The 23,973-nt window shown below is 46.4% G+C and overlaps 1 protein-coding gene across 4 annotated transcripts in view; it reads left to right on the top strand.

Annotated features, from left to right (window-relative positions):
* LOC139577055 (transient receptor potential cation channel subfamily M member 3-like) overlaps window positions 1-23,973 on the top strand; it is a 193,360-nt gene that overhangs the window by 144,577 nt on the left and 24,810 nt on the right. For 2 of the 4 annotated variants that reach the window (XM_071403805.1, XM_071403803.1), the window contains exons 9-15: window positions 2,747-2,819; window positions 11,243-11,343; window positions 11,637-11,771; window positions 12,142-12,192; window positions 17,789-17,824; window positions 17,991-18,131; window positions 23,528-23,557. In XM_071403805.1, the coding sequence (XP_071259906.1) occupies window positions 2,747-2,819; window positions 11,243-11,343; window positions 11,637-11,771; window positions 12,142-12,192; window positions 17,789-17,824; window positions 17,991-18,131; window positions 23,528-23,557 (567 nt within the window). The remainder of the gene's footprint in view (window positions 1-2,746; window positions 2,820-11,242; window positions 11,344-11,636; window positions 11,772-12,141; window positions 12,193-17,788; window positions 17,825-17,990; window positions 18,132-23,527; window positions 23,558-23,973) is intronic. The other 2 variants (XM_071403806.1, XM_071403804.1) reach the window with 1 other exon arrangement.

Here is a 23,973-nt window from a genome sequence, read left to right as displayed (position 1 = left end):
AAACAATTAATGAACATGCACCTGTGGAACGTTCGTTAAGACAGTAACAGCTTACAGTTGGTAGGCAATTAAGGTCACAGTTATAGAAACTTAGGACACTAAAGAGGCCTTTAAACTGACTCTGACAAACACCAAAATAAAAATTCCCAGGGTCCCTGCTCATCTGCGTGAACGTACCTTAGGCATGCTGCAAGGAGGCATGAGGACTGCAGATGTGGCCAGGGCAATTATTGCAATGTTCGTACTGTGAGACGCCTAAGACAGGGAGACAGGACGGACAGACCACGTGTAACAACACCTGCACAGGATCGGTACATCCGAACATCACACCTGCGGGACAGGTACAGGATGGCAACAACAACTGCCCGAGTTACACCAGGAACGCACAATCCCTCCATCAGTGCTCAGACTGTCCGCAATAGGCTGAGAGAGACTGGACTGAGGGCTTGTAGGCCTGTAGTAAGGCAGGTCCTCACCAGACATCACCGGCAACAACGTCACCTATGGGTACAAACCCACCGTCGCTGGACCAGACAGGACTGGCAAAAAGTGATCTTCACTGACGAGTCGCGGTTTTGTCTTACTAGGGGTGATGGTCGGATCCGCGTTTATTGTCGAAGGAATGAGTGTTACACCGAGGCCTGTACTCTGGAGCGGGATCGATTTGGAGGTGGCGGGTCCGTCATGATCTCGGGTGGTGTATCACATAATCATCGGACTGAGCTTGTTGTCATTGCAGGTAATCTCAACGCTGTGCGTTACAGGGAAGACCTCCTCCTCCCTCATGTGGTACCCTTCCTGCAGGCTCATCCTGACATGACCCTCCAGCATGACAATGCCACCAGCCATACTGCTCGTTCTGTGCGTGATTTCCTGCAAGACAGGAATGTCAGTGTTTTGCCATGGCCAGCGAAGAGCCCGGATCTCAATCCCATTGAGCACCTCTGGGACCTGTTGGACCGGAGGGTGAGGGCTAGGGCTATTCCCGCCAGAAATGTCCGGGAACTTGCAGGTGCCTTGGTGGAAGAGTGGGGTAACATCTCACAGCAAGAACTGGCAAATCTGGTGCAGTCCTTGAGGAGGAGATGCACTGCAATACTTAATGCAGCTGGTGGCCACACCAGATACTGACTGTTACTTTTGATTTTGACCCCCCCCCCTTTTATTCAGGGACACATTATTACATTTCTGTTAGTCAAATGTCTGTGAAACTTGTTCAGTTTATGTCCCAGTTGTTGAATCTTGGTATGTTCATACAAATAAGTTTGCTGAAAATAAATGCAGTTGACAATAAATGCAATGAATTATACTTGTGAGAAAACATTCCATAACTGCAGGTGGTAGTAAACCACCAACCTTTATACTTGTTCAAACAACACACTTCAGGTAGCAGTATGCACCCTTGCAGTTTGTTTATCAACTCATAGACTTAGTAGAAGTAGAACATTAAAAATGGAGATGGCCTCAATGGCGCTGCTCACACACAACATGATGGGACAGATACAAAAATATGTCATCTAACAAAGTTGATGGTAGAGCTACACAGGACAAGAGATAACCCTAACACACACATACTGTACCCTCATTTCTCTCGCTCCAGGAGATCACACAGCCCATTCCAAGGGGACATGGTGTCATCTCAGTAGCGGAAAAATAATGAACGAGCTAGCGTCTAAATAAATAATCATGTTTGAGTTTAAATATTTGCCATTTCACTCGCATCTTTGGTGTCTGAAGGGCTTGTAGAAAAATAGAGAGAAAGAGAGGGAGAGAATGAGAGAGAGAGAGATACTATATTGCATCATAGCCTGAGGGGAGGCGGGAGTGAAAGCCAGCTGAAATCCTGGTGCTCCACCAAATGAAGCCATTTATAGGGGGAGATGGGTTTGGCGATGTGTTGGAGGGGAAAGGGAGAAGGATGGAGATATTAGAGGAATAGATTTATGACCATGTGGCTGGGGTTCATAGTGCGCTCTGGCATTGCGAGCACGCAGCTCATACATGGAGCTGCAAGGTGCCCTTCACACACATGTCATCATGCGACAAAATCTGGAGGAACTGCCGCATTCCCTCTCTCTTTTACCCTCCCTCTGCTTTCCCTCCCTCCTTCCCGGTCTCCTACTCCCTCTCTCCCACTGTCTTGCTTTGTGCCCTTCTTTTTTCTCTTGCCTAGAGTACTGTACTATACTGTACTATACTGTACTGTAGTGTACTATACTGTACTAAACTATACTATACTGTACTCCACAAAAGGGTCTCCAGTCACTATAGAGCTCACTCTCTCTCTCTCTCTCTCTCTCTCTCTCTCTCTCTCTCTCTCTCTCTCTCTCTCTCTCTCTCTCTCTCTCTCTCTCTCTCTCTCTCTCTCTCCATTCCATTTTATCTCTCCCCTTCTTTTCTACTGGGACCACACTGCATACAAGCTACATTACAGTGTTTGTTTCCATTCCACAAAGTGAGTCAGCTAGGGAGCATATTGCACAATCCTCTGTTCAGAACTTCATGGAACATCTTAGTCATTTACAGATGCTTTCTAATCCCATGTATCAAAATCACTGCGCTATGACGTGACTGGTTTACTCACAGTGCTAATTATCTCTATGGGTAAAAACACTTAATAAATGTATTCATTCAGCAAGCAAGAAAGAAAGAAACTCCTGATGAATAATGATGTACAGATTACATACTGTACATATTATATTCATATCTCCCTCTCACTCTCTCTCTCTCACTCTCTATGTCTCAGATAACCGTTTTTCGGATGGGGTCTGAGGGACACCAGGACATTGACCTGGCCATTCTCACTGCTCTGCTTAAAGGTAATTGTCTGCGTGCGCATGTGAATGCGTTCCTATTCCATGAGTTCCCTTCAGTGGTACCCTTAGGGAATTCTCTCTGTTATCTGTGTATCCTGGGAAGTTAAAATGAGGATATGATATCATTTCAGAAAGCTTTCCTCCTGCTGAGGCCCCAATTACAGTTTTATCTACCAAAGCATATCTCCATGGTCCTTTACAAGGTCCTTTGCAAGGCACGAGGAGGAGATAACCCACACTAGAATACACAAACACAAACACAGGTAAAACACACTATGATATACAAACACCACTGTAACGAACGTCTACTTCGTCCTCCTCCTCAGACGAGGAGAGGCGAGAAGGATCAGAAGACCAATATGCAGCGTGGTAGTTTGAAGACATAATGATTTATTAACAGAACCGAAAAACACGAAGAACACTTGATAAATTACAAAACAACAAAACGACGTAGACAGACCTGAACTGGAGCACTTACATAAACACGAAGAACGCACGAACAGGAACAGACTACATAAACGAACGACAAAACGAAACAGTCCCGTGTGGTAAAACATACAGACACAGGAGACAACCACCCACAACAAACAATGTGAAACAACCTACCTTAATATGGTTCTCAATCAGAGGAAACGTAAACCACCAGCCTCTAATTGAGAACCATATCAGGTAACCCATTAACCAACATAGATACACATAACATAGAATGCCCACCCCAACTCACGCCCTGACCGACTAAACACATACAAAACAACAGAAAACAGGTCAGGAACGTGACATAACCCCCCCCTCAAGGTGCGAACTCCGGACGCACCAGCATAAAGTCTAGGGGAGGGTCTGGGTGGGCATCTGTCCGCGGTGGCGGCTCAGGCTCTGGGCGTGGTCCCCACCCCACCATAGTCAATTCCCACTTTTGTAACCCCCTCCCAATGACCACCCTCCAAATACACCCACCTAAAATAAGAGGTATCAGCGGGACAAGGGGCAGCACCAGGACAAGGGGCAGCACCGGGACAAGGGGCAGCACCGGGATAAGGGGCAGCACCGGGACAAGGGGCAGCACCGGGACAAGGGGCAGCACCGGACTGAGGAACGGCAGCTCCGGACTGAGGGGCAGCTCCGGGATAAGGGGCAGCACCGGACTGAAGGAAGGCAACTCCGGACTGAAGGACGACAGCTCCGGACTGGCTGAAGGCTCTGGCTGCTCATGGCTCGCTGACGGCTCTGTCTGCTCATGGCTCGCTGACAGCTCTGGCTGCTCCTGGCTCGCTGACGGCTCTGGCTGCTCATGGCTCGCTGACGGCTCTGGCAGATCCTGGCTGACTGGCGGCTCTGGCAGAACCTGGCTGACTGGCAGCTCTGGCAGATCCTGGCTGACTGGCGGCTCTGGCAGATCCTGGCTGGCTGGCTCTGGCGGATCCTGGCTGGCTGACGGCTCTGGCGGATCCTGGCTGGCTGGCTCTGGCGGATCCTGGCTGGCTGGCTCTGGCGGATCCTGGCTGGCTGACGGCTCTGGCGGGTCCAGGCTGACTGGCTCTGGCTGATCCTGTCTGGCGGAAAGCTCTGGCTGATCCTGTCTGGCGGAAGGCTCTGGCTGATCCTGTCTGGCGGAAGGCTCTAGCGGCTCCTGTCTGGTGGACGGCTCTAGCGGCTCCTGTCTGGCGGACGGCTCTGAAGGCTCAGTACAGACGGGCGGCTTTGCAGGCTCGGTACAGACGGGCGGCTTTGAAGGCTCGGTACAGACGGGCAGCTTGGCGGAAGGCTCTGGCTGATCCTGTCTGGCGGAAGGCTCTAGCGGCTCCTGTCTGGTGGACGGCTCTAGCGGCTCCTGTCTGGCGGACGGCTCTGAAGGCTCAGTACAGACGGGCGGCTTTGCAGGCTCGGTACAGACGGGCGGCTTTGAAGGCTCGGTACAGACGGGCAGCTTTGAAGGCTCGGAACAGACGGGCAGCTCTGACGGCTCGGGACAGACGGGCAGCTCTGACGGCGCTTGGCAGACAGACAGCTCTGGCCGGCTGAGGCGCACATTATGCCTGGTGCGTGGTGCCGGAACTGGTGGTACCGGACTGGAGACACGCACCTCAAGGCTAGTGCGGGGAGCAGGAACAGGGCACACTGACTTCTCAAAGCGCACTATAGGCCTGGTGCGTGGTACCGGAACTGGAGGTACCGGGCTGAGGACACGCACCTCAGGGCGAGTGCGGGGAGAAGGAACAGTGCGTACAGGGCTCTGGAGACGCACAGGAGGCTTGGTGCGTGGTGCCGGAACTGGAGGTACTGGGCTGGAGACACGCACCACAGGGCTAGTGCGTGGAGGAGGAACAGGGCTCTGGAGACGCACTGGAAGCCTGGTACGTGGTGTAGGCACTGGTGGTACTGGACTGGGGCGGGAAGGTGGCGCCGGATATACCGGACCGTGCAGGCGTACTGGCTCCCTTGATCACCGAGCCTGCCCAACCTTACCTGGTTGTATGCTCCCCGTAGCCCGACCAGTGCGGGGAGGTGGAATAACCCGCACCGGGCTATGTAGGCGAACCGGGGACACCATGCGTAAGGCTGGTGCCATGTAAGCCGGCCCAAGGAGACGTACTGGAGGCCATATATGTAGAGCCGGCTTCATGGCACTTGGCTCAATGCTCAATCTAGCCCTGCCAGTGCGGGGAGGTGGAATAACCCGCACCGGGCTATGAACACGTACAGGAGACACCGTGCGCTCTACTGCGTAACACGGTGTCTGCCCGTACTCCCGCTCTCCCCGGTAAGCCTGGGAAGTGGGCGCAGGTCTCCTACCTGCCCTCGCCACACTACCCTTTAACCCCCCCCCCCCCCCCCCCAATAAATTTTTGGGGTTTCTTCACGGGCTTCCAGCCACGTCTCCGTGCTGCCTCCTCATACCACCGATCTTGGGCTCTCGCTGCCTCCATCTCCTCACGAGCGCGGCGATATTCCCCAATATGAGCCCAGTGTCCTTTTCCCTCCAGTATTTCCTCCCATGTCCAGGATTCCTGTGTAGTGGGCCACTGCTCGTACTCACACTGCTTGGTCCGGGTTTGGTGGGTGGTTCTTTAACGAACGTCTACTTCGTCCTCCTCCTCAGACGAGGAGAGGCGAGAAGGATCAGAAGACCAATATGCAGCGTGGTAGTTTGAAAACATAATGATTTATTAACAGAACCGAAAAACACGAAGAACACTTGATAAATTACAAAACAACAAAACGACGTAGACAGACCTGAACTGGAGCACTTACATAAACACGAAGAACGCACGAACAGGAACAGACTACATAAACGAACGACAAAACGAAACAGTCCCGTGTGGTAAAACATACAGACACAGGAGACAACCACCCACAACAAACAATGTGAAACAACCTACCTTAATATGGTTCTCAATCAGAGGAAACGTAAACCACCTGCCTCTAATTGAGAACCATATCAGGTAACCCATTAACCAACATGGATACACATAACATAGAATGCCCACCCCAACTCACGCCCTGACCGACTAAACACATACAAAACAACAGAAAACAGGTCAGGAACGTGACATAACCCCCCCCTCAAGGTGCGAACTCCGGACGCACCAGCATAAAGTCTAGGGGAGGGTCTGGGTGGGCATCTGTCCGCGGTGGCGGCTCAGGCTCTGGGCGTGGTCCCCACCCCACCATAGTCAATTCCCACTTTTGTAACCCCCTCCCAATGACCACCCTCCAAATACACCCACCTAAAATAAGAGGTATCAGCGGGACAAGGGGCAGCACCAGGACAAGGGGCAGCACCGGGACAAGGGGCAGCACCGGGATAAGGGGCAGCACCGGGACAAGGGGCAGCACCGGGACAAGGGGCAGCACCGGACTGAGGAACGGCAGCTCCGGACTGAGGGGCAGCTCCGGGATAAGGGGCAGCACCGGACTGAAGGAAGGCAACTCCGGACTGAAGGACGACAGCTCCGGACTGGCTGAAGGCTCTGGCTGCTCATGGCTCGCTGACGGCTCTGTCTGCTCATGGCTCGCTGACAGCTCTGGCTGCTCCTGGCTCGCTGACGGCTCTGGCTGCTCATGGCTCGCTGACGGCTCTGGCAGATCCTGGCTGACTGGCGGCTCTGGCAGATCCTGGCTGACTGGCGGCTCTGGCAGATCCTGGCTGACTGGCGGCTCTGGCAGATCCTGGCTGGCTGGCTCTGGCGGATCCTGGCTGGCTGACGGCTCTGGCGGATCCTGGCTGGCTGGCTCTGGCGGATCCTGGCTGGCTGGCTCTGGCGGATCCTGGCTGGCTGACGGCTCTGGCGGGTCCAGGCTGACTGGCTCTGGCTGATCCTGTCTGGCGGAAAGCTCTGGCTGATCCTGTCTGGCGGAAGGCTCTGGCTGATCCTGTCTGGCGGAAGGCTCTAGCGGCTCCTGTCTGGTGGACGGCTCTAGCGGCTCCTGTCTGGCGGACGGCTCTGAAGGCTCAGTACAGACGGGCGGCTTTGCAGGCTCGGTACAGACGGGCGGCTTTGAAGGCTCGGTACAGACGGGCAGCTTTGAAGGCTCGGAACAGACGGGCAGCTCTGACGGCTCGGGACAGACGGGCAGCTCTGACGGCGCTTGGCAGACAGACAGCTCTGGCCGGCTGAGGCGCACATTATGCCTGGTGCGTGGTGCCGGAACTGGTGGTACCGGACTGGAGACACGCACCTCAAGGCTAGTGCGGGGAGCAGGAACAGGGCACACTGACTTCTCAAAGCGCACTATAGGCCTGGTGCGTGGTACCGGAACTGGAGGTACCGGGCTGAGGACACGCACCTCAGGGCGAGTGCGGGGAGAAGGAACAGTGCGTACAGGGCTCTGGAGACGCACAGGAGGCTTGGTGCGTGGTGCCGGAACTGGAGGTACTGGGCTGGAGACACGCACCACAGGGCTAGTGCGTGGAGGAGGAACAGGGCTCTGGAGACGCACTGGAAGCCTGGTACGTGGTGTAGGCACTGGTGGTACTGGACTGGGGCGGGAAGGTGGCGCCGGATATACCGGACCGTGCAGGCGTACTGGCTCCCTTGATCACCGAGCCTGCCCAACCTTACCTGGTTGTATGCTCCCCGTAGCCCGACCAGTGCGGGGAGGTGGAATAACCCGCACCGGGCTATGTAGGCGAACCGGGGACACCATGCGTAAGGCTGGTGCCATGTAAGCCGGCCCAAGGAGACGTACTGGAGGCCATATATGTAGAGCCGGCTTCATGGCACTTGGCTCAATGCTCAATCTAGCCCTGCCAGTGCGGGGAGGTGGAATAACCCGCACCGGGCTATGAACACGTACAGGAGACACCGTGCGCTCTACTGCGTAACACGGTGTCTGCCCGTACTCCCGCTCTCCACGGTAAGCCTGGGAAGTGGGCGCAGGTCTCCTACCTGCCCTCGCCACACTACCCTTTAACCCCCCCCCCCCCCCCCCCCCCCCAATACATTTTTGGGGTTTCTTCACGGGCTTCCAGCCACGTCTCCGTGCTGCCTCCTCATACCACCGATCTTGGGCTCTCGCTGCCTCCATCTCCTCACGAGCGCGGCGATATTCCCCAATATGAGCCGAGTGTCCTTTTCCCTCCAGTATTTCCTCCCATGTCCAGGATTCCTGTGTAGTGGGCCACTGCTCGTACTCACACTGCTTGGTCCGGGTTTGGTGGGTGGTTCTTTAACGAACGTCTACTTCGTCCTCCTCCTCAGACGAGGAGAGGCGAGAAGGATCAGAAGACCAATATGCAGCGTGGTAGTTTGAAAACATAATGATTTATTAACAGAACCGAAAAACACGAAGAACACTTGATAAATTACAAAACAACAAAACGACGTAGACAGACCTGAACTGGAGCACTTACATAAACACGAAGAACGCACGAACAGGAACAGACTACATAAACGAACGACAAAACGAAACAGTCCCGTGTGGTAAAACATACAGACACAGGAGACAACCACCCACAACAAACAATGTGAAACAACCTACCTTAATATGGTTCTCAATCAGAGGAAACGTAAACCACCTGCCTCTAATTGAGAACCATATCAGGTAACCCATTAACCAACATGGATACACATAACATAGAATGCCCACCCCAACTCACGCCCTGACCGACTAAACACATACAAAACAACAGAAAACAGGTCAGGAACGTGACATAACCCCCCCTCAAGGTGCGAACTCCGGACGCACCAGCATAAAGTCTAGGGGAGGGTCTGGGTGGGCATCTGTCCGCGGTGGCGGCTCAGGCTCTGGGCGTGGTCCCCACCCCACCATAGTCAATTCCCACTTTTGTAACCCCCTCCCAATGACCACCCTCCAAATACACCCACCTAAAATAAGAGGTATCAGCGGGACAAGGGGCAGCACCAGGACAAGGGGCAGCACCGGGACAAGGGGCAGCACCGGGATAAGGGGCAGCACCGGGACAAGGGGCAGCACCGGGACAAGGGGCAGCACCGGACTGAGGAACGGCAGCTCCGGACTGAGGGGCAGCTCCGGGATAAGGGGCAGCACCGGACTGAAGGAAGGCAACTCCGGACTGAAGGACGACAGCTCCGGACTGGCTGAAGGCTCTGGCTGCTCATGGCTCGCTGACGGCTCTGTCTGCTCATGGCTCGCTGACAGCTCTGGCTGCTCCTGGCTCGCTGACGGCTCTGGCTGCTCATGGCTCGCTGACGGCTCTGGCAGATCCTGGCTGACTGGCGGCTCTGGCAGATCCTGGCTGACTGGCGGCTCTGGCAGATCCTGGCTGACTGCCGGCTCTGGCAGATCCTGGCTGGCTGGCTCTGGCGGATCCTGGCTGGCTGACGGCTCTGGCGGATCCTGGCTACCTGGAACCAAAAAGGGTTCTTTAAAGGGTTCAACTATGGGGACAGCCAAAGAACCCTTTTAGGTTCTAGATTTTCTAGAACCTTTCCTTTTTTCCTAAGAGTTTAGGATACACAAACACAGTTTCTTGTTCTTAGCTCAGGACTATCTTTCTATAGTGGTGCATAAAAATGGCGGCCCCTATGCACTTACCACAAATTCCTTGTTTTCTTCACCATATTGTACATTGCTCTCCATTACTATGTTTTAATTAAACCAAAGAGGTAGATTGTGCAGATTTTTTGGCACATTGAAACATATGACATGCCGTAGTTTATAAACTCAGGGGATAGTGCTAAAACAAGGACGTCATATCTACATTTTGCCATCTTTAAACTTTTGCCATTGCCCAAATCCAGTTTGAAAACACTCCAACTAGAACCATTTTAACAATACATCTATCTCACTCACACCCGTTCTTTTTTGCATCTTCTATTCATATTTCTCTGTCCATCTCCCTCTCTGTGAGTGATCTCTCTATCTGACATGGACTGTCACAAGCATGACCAGTAAAGAGTACAGACTTCATTATGCACACTGTGTCTTTTTAGAGCGAGAGTGAGAGAAAGATTGTGTGAGAGATAGTGACACAGGGAAACAGAGAGGGAGAGAGAGGGAAAGAGAGAGAGTAATTGATGAACTATGTCAGAAGGAGTCCATAAACTCCAGCGACTACAGAACTGTGGAGAGCTAAGGGTTATTTAAGTGATAAACGCGAGCAGTCCCTTTTAAAAATACTTATTTATTATACTCCTATTACACTACTCTGCATCTCATTTCCAAGCTCTGTTAAAGCATCTCATTACCATGCTCTGTTAAAGCATCTCATTACCAAGCTCTGTAAAGCATCTCAATCACTACGGGTGGCAGGTAGCCTAGTGATTAGTGTGTTGGACTAGTGAAAGGTTGCAAGATCAAATCCCCGAGCTGACAAGGTGAAAATCTGTCGTTCGGCCCCTGAACAAGGCAGTTAACCCACTGTTCCTAGGCTGTCATTGAAAATAAGAATTTGTTCTTAACTGACTTGCCTACTTAAATAAAGGTAAAATTACCAAGCTCTGTTTAAGCTCCCATTCTTAAGCCTGTGCAATATCTCTGCTGGCCAACTGAGTCTGTGAGTCTGCAAAGTACAACTGTCTGTCATCATAAAAGGTGTGCAGACTCAACCTTTCCTCCTGTCAGCGTTTGAGTTTTCAAACTACTGGTTAAAGTGCTTTTTGCAAAACAATTTATCACGCAGACCACTTGACAAATATGCTTTCTCAAAAAGAAAGTAAGTGGTAGGTGTCGGAGGACAAGAACAACTACATTCAGCTGTCCTTTAAGAACAACCGCACAAATACAGCAATCTCCTTTCTGCTTGCTAAACAATGATGTTTTGCCCTTCCAATAAAAATTAAGTAAATACCTCCATCCACCTCCAGCAAGAGAAGTAAATGTATGAGTTTGAGATTGTAGTCGGCGACCTCAGACTGACTGATCTAAAAATCACCTTGCATCCTAAAAAACAACAATATGTAGATCAAGTGAAAACAAGTGATGCTCTCTGTTCTTCCTCCTAGGAGCCAACGCATCGGCTCCTGACCAGCTCAGCCTGGCCCTGGCCTGGAACCGAGTGGACATCGCCCGCAGTCAGATCTTCATCTACGGACAACAGTGGCCTGTAAGACTCAGCCTCACTTCCTACTTTACAGTATAGACTACAGCACTGTGCAATGGATCATGAAGTTGTTGTACTTAGAGCTTAGGGAGCGTTTAGTTCTATATTACCCACAGCAGTGGCCTGAAAGATCCAGCCTATAACTTATCACTTCCTGGTTTACAATATAGACTACAGACAGCACTCTCCAAGTGAAAATGTGAACGTATCCTCTATCCATCAGGATTTAGGTTGCATTTCTCGATGGTTAACCCTGAGTTGACTGACTGACTGTGCCTTCTCTGTGTGTACGGTAGGTGGGTTCTCTGGAGCAGTCTATGCTGGATGCCCTGGTGCTGGACAGAGTGGACTTCGTCAAGCTGCTGATCGAGAACGGAGTGAGCATGCATCGCTTCCTCACTCTCTCCAGACTGGAGGAGCTCTACAACACGGTACTACACTGCACGGCGGACAGCGCTGAACTTTGTATTTCAATCCAGTGTTTTTGTAACTGCTCCAACCTCTGGTGTATGTAGAACACAAGTTGTATATTACTATTACTTTTATACTCTCTCCTGGTGAGTCTGTTAGAATAATGAAATGGTAACTCTGCACTCTATCCCTCCTATGTATTCATTCCTAAAGCCTTTATAACAGCTACATAAGACATTGTAGCATCCGTCGTAGGCAGTTATTATCAACAATGACATAATACTATACCTACAGTGTGGTACTTTATTCAAGTGAGCCATCTGTCATAGCTCTACAACGTGCTGGAGGCCGTGGCTGTGGACTAAACTCTGCTTCTGTTTACTTTGTCAGAGGCATGGACCATCCAACACTCTATACCACCTGGTCAGAGACGTCAAAAAGGTACGCTTATCGTGTACAGTAAGTGTGTGTGACTGCGTAGGCGTTTGTGGGAATGTTTGCTTGTGTGTGAAAGCAAGTCCAGCAAATGTCTTATTTGTCTAGACTTGTCTTGCTTTTGTTTGCGGAGTGTGTGTAGCTCTGTAGATTGCTATTGTTGCTAACTGCGCATCTAGGAGACGGCTTTTCTCCTTTTCAGCTGGGGTTACAGCAGTGGCTGCGTAGAGCTGTCTCTGTATTTTGTCTGTCTCTACCAGTGGAGGCTGGTGGGAGGAGCTATAGGCGGACTGGCTCATTGTAATGTCTGGAATGGAATTAATGTAATGGAGTCAAACGTGGTTTTCATATGTTTGATGTGTTTGATACTGTTCCATTTATGACCATTCCAGCCATTACAATGAGCCTGTCCTCCTATAGCTCCTCCCACCAGCCTTCACTGGTCTCTACCCCTCCCATCACTCTTTCTTTTGCTCTGTACACACTCACTGCCATACAAATCCAATCCATTATTACTCCATTTGGGTCCAATGTGTATTATGTATCCATATGCACACTAACCCTGCATTGTTCGAACGTACAGTAGTCTTGCATCTCTGACATTAAACCAGGGGAAAAGCACTCCTCAAAGTAAATGTGCACAGTATTCCAGGCTACTTCCAATTGTAGCTGTCACAGTTCAATTAGCCTTGACACAATTATTTAAAATGAGCTACCGTTATGTATTACTATCTTTCTGCAATTGACACCAAATTGGGTGTCTCGTTGAGGAGTGAGTGTGTACAACATGCCATTCATTATGGAGAGTTAGTCTGAGATTAGACTGTTGACTGTATATGAAGCATTACTTTTTCTACTACTCTCTGCCTGTGTCTGTCTTGCTTGTGCCTTAGCCCTCTAATACTGATACCTCATTCTATTCTATAATATACAAAAGCCACTAATATTTTACAATAACTTTCATGAACAAGCCTTTATGCTTGTAATTGCTTGCATTATAAATGTTATACATGTTTATGATTTGTAAGGCTAATAATACTAATGGCTTATAAATGCATATAAATGTGTATAATGTCTACAGATAGTGGACTGCTATTAATAGTTTATAAACATTTTATAAATTTTATGTCATACAAATTATGACAATGTTACCCCAAATCCTTTAGATAATTCTATGACAGAACTACAGTACCATGTAACAAAACAATTGTACAAAAATGTTCTTCCTTAACTTGAGATGATGACCCATTAGGCTCTTGATCTTCCTCCAGTGAAAGCTCAAAGAAGGTCATAGGTCAGCAGCATCTGTATTTAGTTCTGATTAATAGAATCATAGTTGATTACAGTAGTATGTGCTCCTATGGGAGAGCTGTAGAGGTTACTGGAAGTCATGGTGTAATCATCCCTCATTTAAAAGTTCCCATAACCCCCTTAGCTCTGTAGGCAGGGTGAGGACCGTACAGGCACTTCGGAGGATTGGACTAATGAGTCTTGTGCACACACACATGCTCAACACACATAACTAAGCAACACGCACACACACGCACGCATACACACATATACCAATAAATGGATATTGGAATATACAGTACCAATCAAAAGTTTGGACACACCTACTCATTCAAGGGTCTTTCTTTATTTTTTACTATTTTCTACATTGTAGAATAATAATGAAGACATCAAAACTATGAAATAACACATATGGAATCATGTAGTAACCAAAAAAGTTTAAAACAAATGAAAATATATTTTATACTTGAGATTCTTCAAAGTAGACACCGTTTGCCTTGATGACAGATTTGCACACTGCTGGCATTCTCTCAGCCAGCTTCACCTGGAATGCTTTTCCAACAGTCTTGAAGGAGTTCCCACATATCCTGAGCACTTGTTGGCTGCTTTTCCTTCACTCTGCGGTCCATCTCATCCCAAACCATCTCAATTGGGTTGAGGTCAGGTGATTGTGGAGGCCAGGCAATCTGATCCAGCCCTCCATCACAATCCTTCTTGGTGAAATAGCCCTTGCACAGCCTGGAGGTGAGTTTCGGGTCATTGTCCTGTTGAAAAACAAATGATAGTCCCCTTAAGCACAAACCAGATGGGATGGCATATCGCTGCAGAATACTGTGGTAGCCATGCTGGTTAAGTGTGCCTTGAATTTTAAATAAATCACAGACATTGTCACCAGCAAAGCACCTCCACACATCACACCTCCTCCTCCATGCTTCACGGTGGGAATCACATATGCGGAGATCATCCTTTCACCTACTGTGAATAAATTAACATGAACACTTACCATGCTGCGCTTTGGTCCGATGATTCCTCATCTTCAGACGACGAACGTTACACCTACTCTGCGTCTCACAAAGACATGGCGGTTGGAACCAAAAATCTCAAATTTGGACTCATCAGACCACAGATTTCTAATGTCCATTGCTCATGTTTCTTGGCCCAAGCAAGTCTCTTCTTCTTATTGATGTCGTTTAGCAGTGTTCTTATTTTGCAGCAATTCGACCATGAAGGCCTGATTCAAGCAGTCTCCTCTGAACAGTTGATGTTGAGATGTGTCTGTTACTTGAACTCTGTGAAGCATTTATTTGGGCTTTAATTTCTGAGGCTGGTATCTCTAATGAACATCCTCTGCAGCAGAGGTAACTCTGGGTCTTCCATTCCTGTGGCAGTCCTCATGAGAGCCAATTTCATCATAGTGGTTGATTTTTGCGACTGCACTTGAAGAAACTTTCAAAGTTCTTGAAATTTTCCGGATTGACGGACCTTAATATCTTAAAGTAATGATGGACTGTCGATTATCTTTGCTTATTTCAGCTGTTCTTGCCATAATATGGACTTGGTCTTTTACCAAATAGGGCTATCTTTTGTACACCACTCCTACCTTGTCACAACACAAGAGATTGGCTCAAACGCATTAAGAAGGAAAGAAATTCCACAAATTAACTTTTAACATGGCACACCTGTTATTTGAAATGCATTCCAGGTGACTACCTCATGAAGATGGTTGAGAGAATGCCAAGAGTGTACAAAGGTGTCATCAAGGCAAAGGGTGGCTACTTTGAAGAATCTCAAATATTAAAAATATATTTTTTTAATTACACTTTTTGGTTAATAGATGATTCCATATGTGTTATTTTATAGTTTTGATGTCTTCACTATTATTGTACAATGTAGAAAATAGTAAAAATAAAGAAAAACCCTGGAATGAGTAGGTGTGTCCAAACTTTTGACTGGTACTGTATATACTATCTATTAATTATTTATATTTTATCAAATTAAAACGTATGATAAAGCTCACACAAACATATTTAACCATAGAGCATGGTGGTTTAGGCTTTTGCCCAATATCTGTGTTTTTATTCTCTTCCTCTTGTCTTGCTGTGTGAAGGTGTGGTATTGAGTGTGTGGAATTGGTGTGCAGTATAGTCGGATGCATTGCTTTAACCAGGATGGCCCAAACATGCTGTCCTCTTCCCCTGTTCTCTCTCTGGAGGAAATCTTAGACTATCATTGGCTATGTCATGATTCTCCACACATTATGGATTTAAAAGCATTGAATTGGTGTAAGCATCGGATGAAGGGACACCATCTTTAAGTCCATGAGAGGGAGTGTGCAACTGCTATTGGCTTTAGTGTGTAACTTTGGCACCTGAACTCTAACCCTTGGATCCTCTGGTGCTGGAATAAGTCAACCTGACATTACTTGGACTAATGAAACTAGCTGACATCTCTTGGCTTACTGCATGACTGCAGTTGTGTACAGGCTTTCGTACCTAGCATCATAAAGCAAGTTGAGGTGTTACAGCTTTTTACAACAAAACTGAATCAGTTAGTTGACATATATAGCGTGGTTCCAAATAAAATATATAACATTTTACTTGTTAAACAAAATCTATTTCCCTGAGCAACTGTATTATTATAAAATAATATTAAATATTTTTTGTTGTTGCATACAATATAGTTTAGAAAGTAATTTTTGCTCATCTTTATCAAAGGTGTCAATCATTTGTACAATGGCCCCACTGTACAATGGCCCCAATGCAAACAATTGAAGATTAAGGAGAAGGGCACTGCAAGTTCTATCATAATGATGATGCTGTATCGGAGGTGTTAACCTTGTTAAAACTGACACACCCAGGGGGACATTTTGTGAAAAAACCACACCTGCCTACAAAATGCAGAGTTAAACATTCTGAGTGACCCTGTAGTGTGCTTTTCCTTTATCTACAATTGATTGACTGTGGGGCCTATACTTAATCAATATGATTGCCGCTACTGTGTACAACCGTATGAGCGTGTAAGCAGACACGGTAAACAAATATAATTTGTTTTCGTTCAACTACTTTAGATGTGTTTGACTGAGCTTGTTTGGTGCAATGGGACCAATACAATAGCTAGTTCCATAAGGGCAAACCCTGCCCATATGGAATTTCAGACATGCTTGATTTAACTCTCAAAATATTTGACAGGAAATAAATACTATTTGTATTCAGGTCTCGGCATCATAAGACTGTGTAAGTGCACCTCCAGAACCCCAGAGTGATGGTGAGGTCAGCTCACTCATTGTAGGGATCGTTTGTTTGAAGGGAACAGCAGGGCAGTACTCTGACATGGTAATAGATGTAGCCAATAATGTAGCCAACATGGGATACAGTATGTTCACCCAGCAAGGTTTAGAACGTTCTATGTAGAGGACGGGGAACAGTATAGTGCTGCATTTAATCGGAACTTGTGTGAAAAAACACAAGCGCATCCTGCTTTGGAGTTCTCCCACTTCAAAGGGTTGCCTCTGAGCTTCGGCTGGATAACTGAGGCTTTACTGGGATAACAGAAACAAAATAGAGTACGTTTTGATGGGGCATATAGGGAGCTTCCCACTGAAGTAACCAGGGGCAGTGGATGAGATGGTTTTAAAGCATCCGTAGATGTATGATAATTTTCCCAGCTCTAAGGAGCAGCGCAAGCCCAACCTCCCTATTTTTCCCGCCCACCGGCCTCCACTGGTTTGGACCGAATGGCCTCCTGGTAATTACAGCCGGCTCATAGAGCTCTGCTTTCTAGCTGAAGTGGATGATGAAGGCCTATTTCTATCAAGAAACGTCTCTCATTTGTTCTCCTTTTATCCTCATCTTCAGACTTCTGGTTGTCTCTCTCTTCCAGCACTGAACCCCTGATAAGATCTGGTCATATATTACATATGCAAATTAGTACATAGCAATCAGACAAATTAAGTAAGCATTGATCAGATTTTTTGATTTTTCAATTTCCTCAAGATTTGTCTTTTTCCATCTTCTCCTTAACCTTTTCCCTATTCTCATGGTCTCCCTCTTCCTCCTACCTCATTGACTCCTCCACCCCTCTCCTCTCAGAGTACAGTATACTGATGTCGATCTCAGTGCTGTTGAAATAAGCTAAGTTAAACTGAGCTAAGTTAAGATAAATTAAGCTAAGCTAAAGTGCTAAATTAAGCTAAGCTAACTTCATTTAAATTAGATTAGGTTATAAGCTCTGTGATCTTATCTGGGGGTCTGTGTCTCCCATCTCTCCTTGGCCTTGTGCTGTATACTCACTGACCTTGTGTGCTCTTTCCAAGCAAGAATATCCAGGGTTCAGTTGGATCTACTTCAAGGTGAATCAACTAATCACGTATTCTTTTTAGCACAAAACAAATGTGTGTGGATGTGTGACGTGAAGTGTGTATGATTTGTGTGGGGTGTTTCCTCTTCCTTTCACCTTCTTATGCTCAACTGTCGTGGGAGTGGGCGGCGTTGTCTCACCAATTTCTCGGTCCCCAGGGTAACCTCCCACCAGATTACCGCATTAGTCTCATTGACATTGGATTGGTCATCGAGTACTTGATGGGCGGAGCTTACCGATGCAACTACACCAGGAAGAGGTTTAGAACGCTGTATCATAACCTCTTTGGACCCAAACGAGTGAGTGGCTGACCAGCTTTACACTTTCCTATTCTGCAAATGAAACAGTGCCTTCAGAAAGTATTCACACCCCTATACTTTTTCCACATGTAGTTGTGCTACAGCCTGAGTTTAAAATGTATTAAATTAAGATTATTTTGTCACTGGCCTACAACCCATGATGTTAAAGTGGAATTAATTAAAATAAAAGATCATGAAAAGCTAAAATGTCTTGAGTCAACAGAGTTAAAGATAAGATTAAAAAATGTAATAAAAAATAGAAATAGTAACACAAGGAATAAATAAACAGTGAATAACGAATAAAAATAACAAGTAAAAATAACATGGCTATATACAGGAAGTAGAAAATAACATGGCTATATACAGGAAGTAGAAAATAACATGGCTATATATAGGGAGTAGAAAATAACATGGCTATATACAGAGAGTACCAGTACCAAGTCGATGTGCAGGTGTACGAGGTAATTGAGGTAGCTATGTACTGTACATATAGGTAGGGGTAAAGTGACTAGGCAACTGGATAGATAATAGACAGTAGCAGCAGCGTATGTCATGAGTGTGAATGTGTGTGTGTGTAGGTAGAGTCCAATGTGTGTGCATGGAGTCAATGCAAGGGAGTTAGTGCAAAAAAGGGTCAATGCAGGTAGTCCAGGTAGCCATTTGATTAGCTATTTATGTCCTGAATACAAAGCATTATGTTTGGGGCCAATAATCCAACACAGCACATCACTGAGTACCACTCTTCATATTTTCAAGCATGGTGGTGGCTGCATCATGTTATGGGTATGATTGTCATTGGCAAGGACTAGGGAGTTTTTTATGATAAAAAGAAACGGAATTGAGCTAAGCACAGGTCAAATCCTGGAGGAAAACCTGGTCCAGTCTTCTTTCTAACAGACACTGGGAGAAAAAAATACATCTTTCAGCAGGACAATAACCTAAAATACAAGGCCAAATATACACTGGAGTTGCTTACCAATACAACACTGAATGCTCCTGAGTGGCCTAGTTACAGTTTTGACTTAAATCGTCTTGAAAATCTATGGCGAGACCTAAAATGTCTGTCTAGCAATCATCAACAACCAATTTAAAGAATAGCGTGCAAATATTGTTCAATCCAGGTGTGCAAAGCTCTTAGAGACTTACCCAGAAAGCCACATTTGTAAATGCTGCCAAAGGGGATTCTAACATGTATTGACTCAGGAAGTCGAATATTTATCTAATCAAGACATATTAGTGTTTTATTTTACATTTATTTTTTCTTCCACTTTGACATTACAGAGTATTTTGTGTAAATCGTTGACAAAAAAATCACAATGAAATCCATTTTAATCCCATTTTTTCTAACACAACAAAATGTGGAAAAAGTAAAGGAGAGTGAATACTTATTGAAGGCACAGTATGTGCATATATGTCAATGACTGTATACATAGTAAGTGGACAAAGCCATCGATCACGTGACACCATTCATTCCTATGTGGGGACTCAATAGCGCATTGAAGCCAAATGAAGTCGGTTAAGATAGCGTCTCATGGAGACATAACATACACAGTTTGAGCTACTCCAGGAAGTGACGTTACAGGCTAGCTCAGTGCTGCTCCCTCTCATTGATTAACTCAAGTTGAAGGCTGACCGGGGTACTGCAAGGTGCCATTAGCAACTCAATTATCCTTATCACCTCTTCTGTGTGCGATTGTAAAATAATCGGTTAAAGGACATACATCTGGTGTATTGGAAGCAATTATTGGCATCATGATTGTCATCAAAAAAGAATAATATTTACACAAAGTTTGACCACGAAGATTAAACTTTTTCCATTCACTATAATTGAGGATCCTGTTTTCTGCTAACAATGTCTGCAGTACCGCGGTCGGCCTTGAACTTCCGTAGCTTCAATGAGTGGGGGCAGTTGTTGTCCCCGATGTTTACATGTCTACTTGTCTCTGTGGGCTCAATTTAATCAAACTTGCATTGCGGTATTTATGCAGTAGCTCTTTTTCCCATGTTCAAATAAACTAACTGACTGGTCTTAGGTACTATATACAAACCTACAACTACTAACCTGGTGGACTCACCTCAGGTATGCTTTCAGTTTTCAGAAGAAGAAGAGAAGCATGTGTCCATGTGGGATGACGTTTGTAAAGAAATACACTGTGTTGATATTGCTATGGCAGGTTTAATTCCAGCCCATGTGTCTGTGTCTTTGTGTATGTGTGATGGATATGAGGCTGAACTGAATGTTTGTGTGTGTGAGCTGTGAGGGTATGATACGCAATGTGTGGGATTAGGTTTTGACTAACGGTAGTGGGTTGTGTGGTGCTTTTTGTCAGTTTATTCGGGTCTGAATGCAGGATGGTTTGTCATCTGTTCAGACTGAACAGTTAAAGAAGGTACTGCTGTGTTGACAGGTGCTCTGTAGTAACAGTAACACAAACTGACTAGCCAACTGAAAGCCAACCCGAGCCTCACTTTTGGAGTGATGGAAATTTGGTACTTAATTAACCTGTTTTTTGTGTGATCAAAGGTTCTGTAAATGAATATGAATAAATATGCAGTCCCTTTGAATGCAGGATGTACATGCATGTCACTCTAACTCAAACCTGCACTAGGGATACGGCCTCATTTTCTCCATCCCCCTGCATCTCTCACACACTACTAATAGAAAGCAGTGCTGAACTGCACTACATTATACTGTTAGGAAATATGACTGTGAGATAGAAAGGAGATATTTTATTGTTGATTGTGCTGTTTCAAGGCCTCCTTCAAGACAAGGCTCCTTAAAGAACAGTGAAACAGTCCACGATAGAAGGATTATTGTGTAGAGCAGGATTTTCCAACCCTGTTCCTGGAGAGCTACCGTCCTATAGGTTTTCACTCCGACCCTGTTCCTGGAGAGCTACCGTCCTACAGGTTTTCACTCCGACCCTGTTTCTGGAGAGCTACCGTCGTATAGGTTTTCACTCCAACCCTGTTCCTGGAGAGCTACCGTCCTATAGGTTTTCACTCTGACCCTGTTCCTGGAGAGCTAACGTCCTATAGGTTTTCACTCTGACCCTGTTCCTGGAGAGCTAACGTCCTATAGGTTTTCACTCCAACCCTGTTCCTGGAGAGCTAACGTCCTATAGGTTTTCACTCCAACCCTGTTCCTGGAGAGCTACCGTCCTATAGGTTTTCACTCTGACCCTGTTCCTGGAGAGCTACCATCCTATAGGTTTTCACTCTGACCCTGTTCCTGGAGAGCTAACGTCCTATAGGTTTTCACTCCAACCCTGTTCCTGGAGAGCTAACGTCCTATAGGTTTTCACTCCAACCCTGTTCCTGGAGAGCTACCGTCCTATAGGTTATCACTCCGACCCTGTTCCTGGAGAGCTACCATCCTATAGGTTTTCATTCTATTTTCACAGCTGGTTGATAAACTGAACCAGGTCAGTTAAAACTGGGGTTAGAGTGAAAACGTACAGGAGGGTAGCTCTCCAGGAACAGGGTTAGAGTGAAAACGTACAGGAGGGTAGCTCTCCAGGAATAGGGTTGGAGAGCCCTGGTGTAGAGCAATGTCTATTCCAGCAGTGTGTGTGTGTGTGTGTGTGTGTGTGTGTTTGTGTGTGTGTGTGTGTGTGTGTGTGTGTGTGTGTGTGTGTGTGTGTGTGTGTGTGTGTGTGTGTGTGTGTGTGTGTGTGTGTGTGTGTGTGTGTGTGTGTGTGTGTGTGTGTGTGTGTGTGTGTGTGTGTGTACGTTAGAGTAAAAAGAGATGGCAAAAGTGAAGGATAGAAAAAGAGAGACAGAGGATGCAATAAGAAGAGGTAGCCATCTAACTTATCTTTGATCTGTTTTGAAAAGATTTGGGCACACTGACAGTCTCATGTAAGATAAAACAGCAGTGGGAAAGCTGGCACGCACACACACAAACACAGACACACACACAGTGGTAGGAACACAGCCCTGAAATAGATGCAGATATCAACATCCCCACAGGAGGCCTGAGTTATTTTACCAGCAGTTGGAGAAGTAGATCACATGATGGCTGATGAATACATAATTCATACACAGCCTGCTTTAATACGCCTTAGAGGGCCTGCCGCTGCATGGAACTCCACTTAGCCAGCCTCGCCATCACACACACAAACACACACAGATGAAAGAGAGCAGGTTACAGTAACAGGTTACTTCACTGAAGAAAAATAGAAATGCAACATGTAAATGTTGGTCCCATGTTTCATGAGCTGAAATAAAAAAATCCCCAAAATCTATGCACAAAAAGCAGATTTTTTTTCTCAAATATTGTGTGCACATGTGTTTACATCCCTGTTAGTGAGCATTTCTCCTTTGCCAAGATAGTCCATCCACCTGACAGGTGTGGCATATCAAGAAGCTGATTAAACATTATGATATTACACAGGTGCACCTTGTGCTGGAGACAATTAAAGGTCTCTTTAAAATGTGCAGTTTAGTCATACAACACCATTCCACAGATGTCTCAAGTTTTAAGGAAATGTTAATTTCTCTACCATTAGCTGCCTCCAATGTTGTTTTAGAGAAATTGGAAGTACGTCCAACCGGCCTTACAACCACAGACCACGTGTAACCACGCCAGCCCAGGACCTCCACATGGATTCTTCACCTGTGGGATCGTCTGAAGGGGGGTGCACTGAGGAGTATTTCTGTCTGTAATAAAGCCATTTTGTGGCGAAATCCTCATTTGGATTGGCTGGGCCTGGCTCCCCAGTGGATGCCATCCCAGGCCCACCCATGGCTGCACCCCTGCTCAGTCATGTGAAATCCATAGATTAGGGCCATAACAAATGTATTTCAATTGACTGATTTCGTTGTATGAACTGTAACTTAGTAAAATCTTTGAAATTGCTGCGTGTTGCGTTTATATTTTTGTTCAGTATATCTAAAGACAACTGTTGATCTAGGTTAATGGTTCAAATCTATCTGGAACAGCTTACTGTCTGGTCTAGAACAAAGTTACTGTTAATCTAGAACAGGTTACTGTTAATCTAGAACAGGTTACTGTCTGGTCTAGAACAAGTTACTGTTAATCTAGAACAGGTTAATGTTGATCAAGAACAGGTTACTGTCTGGTCTACAACAGGTTACTGTCTGGTCTAGAACAAGTTACTGTTAATCTAGAACAGGTTACTGTTAATCTAGAACAGGTTAATGTTGATCAAGAACAGGTTACTGTCTGGTCTACAACAGGTTACTGTTGATCTGGAACAGGACAGCTGTATTATTTAGTTAATGCATATATTTCTGTATTTGAACATCTGGTTTATTGAGTGTGTGTACATTTGTCTGTCTGTGTCACTTTATGTGTGTGCATATTTTAAATGTGAAACATTTCCCTTGAGGGTGTTGATTTCTCTATAACCATGTTTTTGTTACCTTTCCAGCCCAAAGCCCTGAAACTGCTGGGGATGGAGGTGAGTTCCGGGTCACAATGTCGTTATGATTCGTTTACAGTTCAGCCTGGTCTCATAGACTAGACGTAACATAGTAAAAGTAAATCCAGGACACTCAAATTAGTATGATATGTTACGCTTGGTGTGGTCACATAAACCGAAAGGAGGGTGGTTGGTCAGGGTGGATGGGGACGTATAACACAAATGTCTAGCAACCTAAATGTTGCAAGTTTGAATCTCATCACAGACAACATTAGCATTTTAGCTAAACCTTCCCCTTAACCCTATCTCTTTAACCTAACTCCTAACCTTAACCCTTAACCCTAACCCCTAACCTAGCTAACGTTAGCCACTTAGCCAACGTTAGCATTAACCACCTAGCCACCTAGCTAATGTTAGGCACAACAAATTGGAATTCATAACATATCATACATATT

Source organism: Salvelinus alpinus, chromosome 5 (genome assembly GCF_045679555.1).
Source record: "Salvelinus alpinus chromosome 5, SLU_Salpinus.1, whole genome shotgun sequence".
Taxonomy (NCBI): domain Eukaryota; kingdom Metazoa; phylum Chordata; class Actinopteri; order Salmoniformes; family Salmonidae; genus Salvelinus; species Salvelinus alpinus.
This window is presented reverse-complemented; position numbering and strand designations above follow the sequence as displayed.